Source organism: Oratosquilla oratoria, unplaced genomic scaffold, assembly GCF_046742065.1.
Source record: "Oratosquilla oratoria isolate Oo_2021 unplaced genomic scaffold, ASM4674206v1 SCAFFOLD102, whole genome shotgun sequence".
NCBI classification, from domain to species: Eukaryota; Metazoa; Arthropoda; class Malacostraca; order Stomatopoda; family Squillidae; genus Oratosquilla; species Oratosquilla oratoria.
The window spans coordinates 419,287-430,765 of NW_027467459.1; the positions used below are offsets into that span (position 1 = coordinate 419,287).

Below are 11,479 nucleotides of genomic sequence, written 5' to 3' on the forward strand. Positions count from 1 at the left end.
GACGATGGGTACTTTCCATGTTTTCAATTGAGGTATTCTGTGCCTGAGGATTCTGAGGAAGTCTTCATGGAGTGACTGGTATTTTCGTTGATGAAGCTTGAATGCAAGTGGGATACAAGGAGTCTTTGAACATATGCTGAAAGATGACAGGTATGACATAAGACACCAATATTGAAAGTGGTGTCATATGAGAGTATTAAGGTGTCACTCTCAGATCTAGTTTGAAGCAAACTGTTGAATTAATTCAGGATTTCTCTCAACCCTAGGGAAGGGGTGAGTTCTGGGAAGCTATCTCAGGGACGAAGTCCTGCAGATCATGTGCAACAAGGTAGAGGTTATAGATATCATTACATGATAATAGTTTGGTCTGTTGTTGTTGTTGTTGTCGTTCCCTAGACTGTCTGTCCGAGCAGTCCCGTCTCCCCAAGGAAGGCCACAGCCGAAACTGGGTTTTCCCACAAATCCTTTATAGAGTGTATGTTGTGTTGTTTGCGTGCATGATTGTGTATAATGCAGTCTTCCATTATGTGTTGTATGGTATGGGGTGAAGTGTTACATCCTGGGCAGCTGTTCACAACACGGTCGTCCAGCCTCTTCTGGTAGCTTAGAAGTGCTGGGTGGTGACCGCATCGCAGTCTGGCCAAGTGGACTCTGTCCTTACGTGGGAGAGAGGATTCAGAAGGGTGGATATCAGGGGGTCTGGCATGCAGCAGTGTGTTGTCTTTCAGTGTGTTAATGGAGCGGTGAGTGATATGATTATGAATATGTTTCCGGAGGCTGGTTTTTGGTGGTTGTGGAGGAAGAGAAGAGAGTATCTGTGTGTAATAAAGGTCTATGGGTGTAGTTTTAATGTTTCTTGGTGTGTGTGGGTGTTCTGCTATGTAGTGTAGCAGGTGTGATGTGTTTGTGGTGGCTGCAGCAAGTGTTTGTGTGCCTCTCATGTCGAGGTGGTCCTTGACTTTGAGGACTTTTGTTTCATGGTGTAAATGGTCTGTAGGTGATGTATTTGTGCAGCCTGTAATTGTTTTTAGGGCTTTGTTTTGTATGATTTGAAGGGTGTTGTGGTGTGTCTCACTGAGATTAGGAGCCCATGCAGGACTCGCATAATTCATCACTGAGCGTATGCATTGTTTGTATATTGTTATATTAGTTTCTTTGTTTTGTCCAAATGTTGTTCCAGTGATTGACTTAAGTGCGTTAAGTCTAGGTGTGCATTTGTTTTTTATGTTTGTGAGGTGTTGTTTGAAAGACATGGATGTATCGTATGTTACACCAAGAATTTTCGGTGTGTTTGTGTGTGGTATTAGAGTGTTGTTGATGTAGAGATGAGGTATGTATTTGTGTTCTTTTGTCCAGTTGGTGAGAAGTGTTGCTGTAGATTTGGTTGGAGCTATTTTGAGTCTGTTTGTGATGAACCATGTGTTGAGTGTGTCAAGGTAAGGCTGGATTATTTCTGCAGCTTTGTCTGTGTTACGATGTGTGCATGTGATTGTTATGTCGTCTGCGTAGGAAGAGATTTGTATTTCTGAGGTGTCTGGCGTGGGTAAGTCATGCATGTATAGATTAAATAATGTGGGGGATAGAACTGAGCCCTGTGGTACTCCGTTCTTAATGTTTCTGATGTGCGATGATTGGCCATTATATGACACATGAGCATTCCTGCCTGCCAGATAATTGGCCAGCCATCTTTTGGTGTTATTGTGCATGTCTGTGTTATATATTTTATTTGTTAGGTTGTGGCGGGGGATAGCATCAAAAGCTTTACTAATGTCCAATGTTATAAGAAGTGTTCTGTGGTGGGGCCTATCTGAATTGATGCCATCTAAAATTCTTTGTGTGAGGTTTGTCAGAAGAGTGTTTGTGGAGTGTAGTGGCCTAAAACCGTGTTGTGAGTCAGCAAGGGGAATATATGGTGTGACAAGTTTAAGTATTAGGCGTTCAATGACTTTAGAGGGGGTGCAGAGAAGTGTGATTGGGCGGTGCGATGTTGGGATTGTTGGGTCTTTGTTCGGTTTTGGAATGGTGATTATTTTACCATGCTTCCAGATGTCGGGTATAGTGTTGTGTGAATAGCTGTAGTTTGCAATGTTTGTGAGTGCGTGTATACCTTGTGGTCCAATGTGTTTTAGGTGGATGTTGCTTATGTTATCAGGGCCACAGGCAGATGAGTGCTTGAGACTATGCATTATGAGTTTTGTCTGACTGTCTATGAAGGGTGTATAGTCTGAGTCTGTGGGAAAGTCTTTCTTACGTCGAATGGTGCGTCGGTCGTCAGGGTGAGATGTAAGATGGCTCGTCTGTGCAAAATGACGTATGAGTGCGTTTGCTTGTTGTCTGTTTGAGGGTAGATTATCTGTTGTTGTGATTATTGCTGCGTGAGAGCGTGTAGTGTTAGTGTTGGATAGTGTGATGCTGTTGAGTGTTTTGTACAATTTGCTGGTGTTTGTTTTGTGATCAAGTGTATTGATAAAGTTTTGCCAATTTTGTGTTTTTTGTTCATGTATTTTATTGGCAATCACAGTGTTTAGTGTTTGTATTTGGTCTGCTATGTTTTGAGGGATAGGTGTGGGGGTATCGTGTTTAAGTGTGTCACGTTGTCTGATGAGGCCTTGGATTTCTGGTGTGAAGTTGGGGTTGTGTGATTTTCTGTTGCCTCTAGGGATGTATCTCTTGTCTGCGTTTTGTATGATTGTATTAAAAGCGTGCACAGCATTGTTTATGTTTGTGATTGGTGTACTGTTAAGTGTTTCAAAATGTTGTTCTGTCTCTTCATTAAAGGCTTCCCAGTTAGCTCTCTTGTAATTGGTGTAAGTGTGTCTGTAAGTTTGGTCTGTTGGTCATGGTGGTTTTTATTGTGGACTTGTTTCAGGTTTCTTGGTCTTAGTAGAGGATACAGTTCAGGTTCACAAGGGGCTGTTGCGAGGTCTTGATAAGTGGTGGACGAGCTGTTTTTGGTGCTTCCTGATATTTTTTTGAGAACAGAGGGACATGTTCTGAAATATTCTTTGTCGTCAGTTTTGGCGTTTACGTGTAGAGTTGGTACACATTCTGACTCGTCTCCTAGGTAGTGTATCTTGCATATATTTTATTAGTCCGGAACAGAAGAGAAGAACGAGAAGAGGAAATGGTAGCCCTCTATCGTTAACAACCACTCCTCCCATAAATAATGCAGTATTTGCCATCGTAACTGCCAGTACCATCTTAACTGCCTAGCTGGCACTGAATCTGAACAACAGTGGAAGACAGGCAATTAATACTAGCCAAGGTTATATATAGATAATTATATAACCTTGATACTAGGCTTAGGCAGTAGGTACACTAAAATCTAGTTCTTTATGTCTGCTGCTGCTAATATTCAAACCTGACATTTTTTTCAGTTTCATCTTTCTAGGCTTTTTTCTATGCCTGACCCATATTTTATCTGGAAGCACAAAGGAACAACAAATATTTTGCATTAACAGTGTACATAGACATGAGTAAGTTTGACATTTTAATCTAAAAATAAAGTAAGTCCAGTAAATAAAAAATTAAATTAAAAATAAAATAAAATATACAGGCAGTTAGTTTTCTAATACACAAATTTTGTTAAAGATGATACTGTGTTCTGCATTAATAATTTTCTTGGAGAAACTTTCTAAAGATCTCACTAATCGCTGTGTAGCAAGGTCTAAACTCTGTAGAACTCGTGCGTAGGTGGACATATTCTCCGATCCGGATTTTGGCTCAACTGAACCTTCTTCAGGGAGTGTGTCAAATGTCATCAAAGTGCGATATTTGACCACGCGAAATTATAAGACTAGGGGAGATCACATGATAGTTTGAAAATTATGCATAAATTATCTCCTCATGCTTCTGGCCTACCATGTGTTCTCATACTGGGTAGCGCTAATAAATCAAGTGCCTGTATGTTCAAGTTTGTGTTTTTATCCTTGATATAAAGGGCCTCGATTATCATTAACTTTCTCAGGTCCATGCAGGTTTCCAAGATTTTCGTGTTCTGTTCTAATTCTTCACATGTAATAATGCCATCAGGTGAAGCACCAATATGTGGAACTGTTGTACTCATAAAAAAAACAGTTTGTTCATATTTTACATTCTCATTAACCTGTTTTAATTGTTCAAGAAATATATTGTTTGCATCTTTCTCATGCTCACATCCCTACTGTGTAGCTTTGGAAAAGAATTTACAGCTTTCAGGATAGCTTATTCTTATTATAAGGCTCTGTGATGGAGAAGCAGGATCAGTCACACATACACTTTTCATTTCAGAAGCTGTTATTCTCCCACTTGGAAATCTAAACCACAGTTTAGAACTAGCCTGTTCTCGAGTTTCTCTCTCAACAGCTGTTGCTTGGTCCTCAGTCATTGTCAAGTTAATACTTCTGCACTTTTTAAAAGCTCATCATATGGCAGTTGAATTGCTGATTCTTCTCTGTTCTGTTAGAACAATGGGGAAATCTAAACTAACTGAATTTGGAGGAAACTGTTCACAGTATGGTTCACATAAAGATAACAGTGCTGGTTTCATGCTTGTGCAAGACAATGATTTAAAAAAAATGATGCCAGTTCAATATCTGTGGGATCTGGTATTTGGTTTTTGATATACTTTTTATTAACACAAAGGCTGGGAATGTCTGATTCCAAACAACTGTTTATGTTCCTATCTAGTTTCTTCTTCATAGTCTTTGCAGAAGTAAAGTCAATGTCTTTGCATTGTTTGTATGACACACCTTTCAAAGAAGCAGGCAGTAGCCAAAAGGATTTTGACTGTGTAACAGTCCTAGAGTCCCTTAACTTTATTGTTGGTTCCACAGAAAAAAGTAGTGCAGCGACATGTGTACAGCTTTCTCCAAGACCAGCCATACGCATACAGTGTGCTGCCAAAATACACCCTTGTCTGCAATAAACCATGGAAGTAGTGGCTCCCTGAGCCACTAAGAATGCAATACAGTACCTAGAAAAGATAAAAACATATAAATTTCTGTAGAGGGTATTAGTTTCAGTTTCAGTGAATAATTAGGTTATTTGAAATCAGTGAAGAAATCAGATTATTTGGCAGTTGAAATAAGAATAATTTGATTGTTAATACATCAAAATTACATTAAATCAAAATATCAATGTTCATCTAAAAATGTCGACAAATTAAAAGAACATTTATGACAACTGGATCTAATAAATACCAGACAAGTATGTGTTTAAAGGCTGATTAGATTGTCATATTATTTTCTGTAAGATTAAATTTTCATACTCCAGATAAAATTGTGCTTAAAATAAATGTATACACATTGTTAAATCTTAAACCTTTTTATATCTAGAAAAAATATATACAGTTTCAGTTATGTATATAGATTAAGACTGCAATATCTTAGACTTGATAAATTTTTTATATAGCTCATGATGTGATATTTTTCATAAGTACACTAATACAATACATTACCATGTATAATTGTATCATCTTTTTACAGAGCTTCAGGCTTGAAAATATTTCATGTAATATCTATTGCTAGGCCTAATAACAATCAAATAGTTACTTTTATTGTTTAAGCCAAGTTGCTTTTATGTTAGGCACCTAGAATTACATACAGGGTCACATGCACTTATAATGATAATACATACATATACCAAGGCTTTTTCCCCCTTACAAGGGGGGTAGCCAAAAAGAAAAAGGCATAAAATCATTCCCACCCATTCCATCCCTGAATACACTCCACACCCCTCCACCCTCCCTCTTATCTTAGCACCTCCTGAATGACGGGTCATCCCTGCACCTTGTCCACTGCCCTGGGTCAGAAGCAGTGTCGCAAGACACAGCACATCCACAGCAAGGCCGCTTCATTAAATCGGCAACCCCCCCTCTCCGTCCCCCCATTGCATAAAATGAGAGGGCATGGAGAAAACCCTTCGGGCTGCGTCAAATTTTGCCCACACATACTACCTCACCCCCCATCCACCTGCCCATTCCACCTCATGCTATCACAACATCATCCATATACAACCATTCTCCATTCACCCCTATCTTCTGTCCTCTCCCATCCTTCCTCAACAGACATTCCCCTCTTCCCCAAAGCCCCCTTCACCCCATCCATCCACCTCATCCTAGGACGTTTCCTCATGTTCACTCCCTCCACATCTGCCTTCCACACCTCTTTTACTAGTCTTTCTTCACTCATTCTTTCCATGTGTCCAAACCATCCTAATATTCTTTCATCAACCCTATCTCCCAGCTCCTTTTCCACCCCTGTTTTCCTCCTCACCTCCTCATTTCTCACTCTATCTAGCCTAGTAACCCCCATCATAGATAAAAAAAAAATAAAAAAATAAATAAAAAAATCAAGGCAGTTAAAATTCAGAATTAGCCCAAATGATTAACAAGAAGATATTTTTTATCTATCTGAAATTAAATGAAAGTATTTTTACTATTTGTCTATTAAAAGTAAATTTTAACAGGTTGGCAGGTTAAATATGTTGACTAAGCTTGCAATTAGACAATAATCCTAGCATATACATTGCCAACATTAGTCACCTGATTTGGCTTATAGATCTAACTCCTACCAGTCCTGGCTATGTAAACTGAACTTAGGCCTAACTAAAATTCTCATGAAACTTAATTAAGAGTAATTGCCTCACCTTTGCTTTGACCAGGCATCTGTTGTTTAAAATGCATGTTGGCCTATCCCTGACCCAACCACTCACAAACTGGTTGTACGCATCAAGTGCTTTGAAGTTCTTCAAATCCTCAGATGTGTAAGGACTCAGTGAAAACACCAAATAGTTCACTGTGTCCGGGTAGGTAATTGCAGGTAGTAATGAATCATCGACAGACCATGCTACATCATCTATTTCATACGGATGTTCCCCACAAATAAGTGCTGATTTCTTCTCATACCTCGCCCTCTCCTCCTTGTTAAGCCCATCACAATATCTATCTAAAGTGTCTTTCAATTTTACTTTAGAAAAATTCCTTTTTACCATGACTGAGATGTATTTGTAACCAAAAAGCTTTGCCTGTAACATACACGTCAGATCTGTTTGTTTACATTCCAATATCTCCCGTATGGCTGCTCATTCGGGTTAACCGATGAGTTGTGAAGTCAGTGCAACCACTCTGTTGGCGACACCGTTGCCCTTAAAACACTGCAACGCACTACGGATTTTGTTCTTGTACTTTCTGTACTGAAGGGGGATTCCTACCCAGACTTATCCGGCATTGCTAACTTGGACTGTACCTCATTACTCATCAGGTGCCAAGGAGGGCGATCAAATCTTCTTAGAGGAGTCATAGTTCAGTATAGAGTGAGGGCTACCAATACAGTATACTGTTCATAGAGCAGTGAGTACTGTGTTGCACAGTTACTGTGCAGTACAGTACATGTTGAACCTTCATGTATCTTTTATAAGCCCATTGTATTTAAAAGCCGGAAGGTATGGCAGAATTTGCAGGTATTGTCTTTGAGGAAAGAAATGAAATTGCTGTGGTTCCTGATACCTGGCTGCTGGATGGGAAATGTTATTGGCCACGATACTGTGACACTTCAAAGCTCAACAGAGCTATCAAGGAGAAACTCACCCCAGAAGGAAGCTGGATACAGTATGATGCAAGAGTACTCTGTAAATGTGGTAAGTAACTTTAATTTCTAAATATCCTATATATGAATAAGTTTGAATAGTTCAGTTGGCAAAATAGCAAATTGAATAATCCATAAATTATTCTTTAAATTGGTTGCTTTGAATGTGTGACTTATAGGCACTGTTGTATTTGTTTTTATTGTGAGGCTGGTTTGATGGACTGGAAGCAGTAAGCTAGAAATAGGAGTATGTGGAGAGGCAAATATGGTAGCCAAATAAACAATGACCTCAGAGGTCTTCTGGACAACACAATAATATGGAAACTGACAATGGTATTTTCCCACATACTGTAGTAGTATTGCTGCTACCATCAAATTTAGGTGAAACTATATTGTATCAGTACATTACTGTATAATTTGTATAGATACATCCAGACTATATAATAGCCATGAAAAAGTGATCTAAAGATCAGTGAATTTCCGTTGTTGTCAAGAAGGAATTGCCTATACACGACACACAAACATGGTCACCTGGCTGGCCTCAACATATTCCAGTTCCAAGAAGAGTACTGTGACACAGACTATACACTCTAGTTTTTAGCTGTAGCAGAAGTGATTACTTATTTTAGATCAGAATTCATAAGGCCAGAAGATATGTTGGATTTTAGTTGATGGCTGAAAACTGAGTACTACTGTATTTACCATCTTAATGTGTATGAATGTATGCTGTAGAACTGTTCTGATACTAATGAACAAATTAGGTGGTATGTTTATAGTACAGTATATCTGACATATGTTATTATTAGTAAAGTTAACAGATATTTTAGCTTACACAGTGTATTATTTTTCACAAAAATATCTCGTTACTAAAACTTTCCTTTTTGCATTTCAGCTGAGTATGGTCAAGCTCGAGCAATGGCAAAGAAGGCAGAATATTCCTGAGATATTCAAAGTGAAGCAGAACTTGGAAGAGGAAACAGAAGGTATAACCTTCATGTAGTCTTTCTTGCCAGTATTTACTTGCACCATTTTTATGTAACTGCACCACAAAAAGTTTTTGGAGCTTAACTGCTGAGCAAAAAAGGAATGGTTGTAAACCAATTTTAAGCTTAACTTTTCATTGCTGATTTTATTGTATAACTTGTTAAGTTCTGAATACCATGATCAAGTATCTTTAAATTTAAACATAAAATTTAACAATGTGTAATGCTGTTAATAAAGACCATTAACATAAAGTTTTCCTCAATGTATTTGCAGGGGTTTTGCTTGACAACAGAAACTTCCAAACCACAAAGGATGAAATTGGAAAAACCATCATAAAGTATTTAAGGAATGCATCAGACAGATGTGGTGGTCCCCAGAGGCATTCAGATATTAATGCTTCCACCAGTAGTGACACATCATAGGCCTCCTTTATGTAAACATTTGTCCGCTGGTGGTACATATACACTAATTGTTGCTGCCCAATGCAGAACAGCTGGACCACTGCATACCATGATTAACTTACTTTCATAAGGAATATCTGGCCTTTCTTTCATATCAAATGATAATATACTTTTGTCCATACCAAAGAATATGGATTTGTTTAATTATACTTTTGTTCACACCAAAACAATATGGATTTGTTTAATTTAGGAATAATTGTGCCATGTACAATTGTATTTACCTAGTTGTATTTTGCGGGAAGGGGAGGTATGCTCATGGTGTCCCGCCATTGTATCTCACAGTGTCTAGTTTGCTTTTAAACTCATGAATGGTTTTTGCGCATACTATTTCATTATCCAGTTTGTTCCAAGTGTCCAAAACTCTATGTGGAAAACTGTTTTTCTTCAGGTCTCTTCTATAGCTATGTTTTTTTATTTTCTTTCCATGTCCTCTTTGTGTTTCTCTTGTCCCAGTTAAGTAAGTCCTCTCTATCAAGTATCTCTGTGCCTTTCATGATTCTGTAGATGGTCAATAGATCACCTCTCTTCTTTGCTCCAGTGTCAGTAACTCCAGTTTAGCCAATCTCTCCTCGTATGATAGGTTTGCAAGTGCAGGTGCCATTTTTGTAGCTGCTCTTTGGATTCTTTCTATTTTCTTTATATTCTTTTTGGTACTGGGGGACCACAATGTCGCCGCATACTCTAGTCTAGGCCTTATCAATGTAACCAATATTTTTTTTATCATGTCTTCGTCCAAGTATGCAAATGCCACTTTTATTGATCTTAGCAAGTTGTAAGTCTCCCCGACAGTTTTGTTAATCTGTTTATCATAGGACACGTCGTTCGTGATAATTACTCCCAAATCTTTTTCGGATCCTACTTCTTTACTTCCTTGGTTCCAATTGTATATTTTCCTGATATTCTGTTTTTGCTTTTTCCAAACTCCATTATGCTACACTTTTTAGTATTAAAGTCCATTTCCCATTTCTGACTCCAGTTCCATACCCTATTTAGGTCTTCTTGCAGTGCTTCACAGTCCTTATCAGTTTCTACTTTCCTTAATAGTTTGGCGTCGTCAGCAAAGAAGCTCATGTAACAGTTACCATCCTCATCCATGTCATTCATATAGATAGCAAACATTATTGGTGCCAGTACAGATCCTTGCGGTACTCCACTGATCACCTCTTTCCAATCTGAATAGTTTTCTCTGAGCACTACTCTCATCTTTCTACCAGTCAGGAAGTCCTCCATCCATTTTTGTAGGTTCCCTTGTATTCCTCCTTTGTGTTCCAGTTTTTTTAGTAATTTTCTGTGTGGTACTTTGTCAAAGGCTTTTTGCAAGTCGAGGAATGCACAATCAGCCCATCCATTTCTTTCTTGCACTATGTCTATTAGCCTTGAGTAGAAGCATATTAAGTTTGTAGTGCATGGTCTTCCTTGTCTGAACCTGAATTGTCTTGGGTTTAATATGTTGTTGTCTTCCAGATGTTTTACCCATCTCTTCTTGATGATTTTCTCACAAATTTTGGCTATAATGCTTGTTAGTGATACTGGCCTATAGTTGGTGGGTTCTTCCTTGTTTCCTCCTTTATATATTGGTACAATGTTAGCATTTTTCCAGTCATTAGGTATCTTTCCTTCTTTGAGTGAGCTATTTATTATGATGTGTATTTTGTCCGTTAGTTCTTCTTTGCATTCCTTTAGAATCTAATTTGCAATACCATCCGGGCCATGTGATTTTCTGATGTCCAGTTTTGATAGATGTTCTGATATTGCTTTTTGTGATGTTGTAAACTCACTCATGTGGGGAGATTGCTTGTTATTATCTACGTCCCAATTTTGTATTTTCTCTCTGGTGAAGACATTTAAAGTGGTTGTTCATGACTTCAGCCATCTCTAATTCTTCTGTGTATTCTATATTTCCTTGGCATAGTTTCACCATTTCCTGTTTGGTTTAAAGTTTACCATTCACATACTGATAGAATAGCTTGGGTTGATCTTTGCATTTATCTATGATATCCTTCTCATGGTTCCTTTTTTCCTCTCTTCTCACATTAACATACTCATTTCTACAGTTTATATAAATTTGTCCTCTCTTTATATGCAAGGGGGGACGGAGAGGGGGGGTCGCCGATTAAATGAAGCGGCCTTGCTGTGGATGTGCTGTGTCTTGCGACACTGCTTCTGACCCAGGGCGGTGGGCAGGGTGCAGGGATGACCCGTCATCCAGGAGGTGCTCAGATGAGAGGGAGGGTGGGAGGGGTGTGGAGTGTATTTAGGGATTTAATGGGTGGGAGTGTTTTTATGCCTTTCCCTTTTTGGCTACCTCCCTTGAAAGGGGGAAAAAGCCTTGGTATATGTATGCATGCTTTGTTTTTTGTCTTTTCTCCACCTTTTCCAAGCTTTGTCCCCTCTGTCTTTTGCCTCACTGCATCTTTTGTTGAACCAACATTTAATATACTCTCTCGCTTTTGTCTTGGTACATGCCTG

At 38.7% G+C, this 11,479-nt stretch overlaps 1 protein-coding gene across 1 annotated transcript; it reads left to right on the forward strand.

The window, feature by feature from the left end:
* The first annotated feature begins 2,302 nt into the window (after positions 1–2,302).
* LOC143022488 (uncharacterized) lies at positions 2,303–11,261 on the forward strand. Its single transcript, XM_076180713.1, has 3 exons — positions 2,303–7,617; positions 8,458–8,548; positions 8,823–11,261. Exons 1-3 carry the CDS (start codon positions 7,462–7,464, stop codon positions 8,969–8,971), a joined length of 396 nt encoding a protein of 131 aa, XP_076036828.1. The 5' UTR covers positions 2,303–7,461; the 3' UTR covers positions 8,972–11,261.
* The last annotated feature ends 218 nt before the right edge of the window (positions 11,262–11,479 follow it).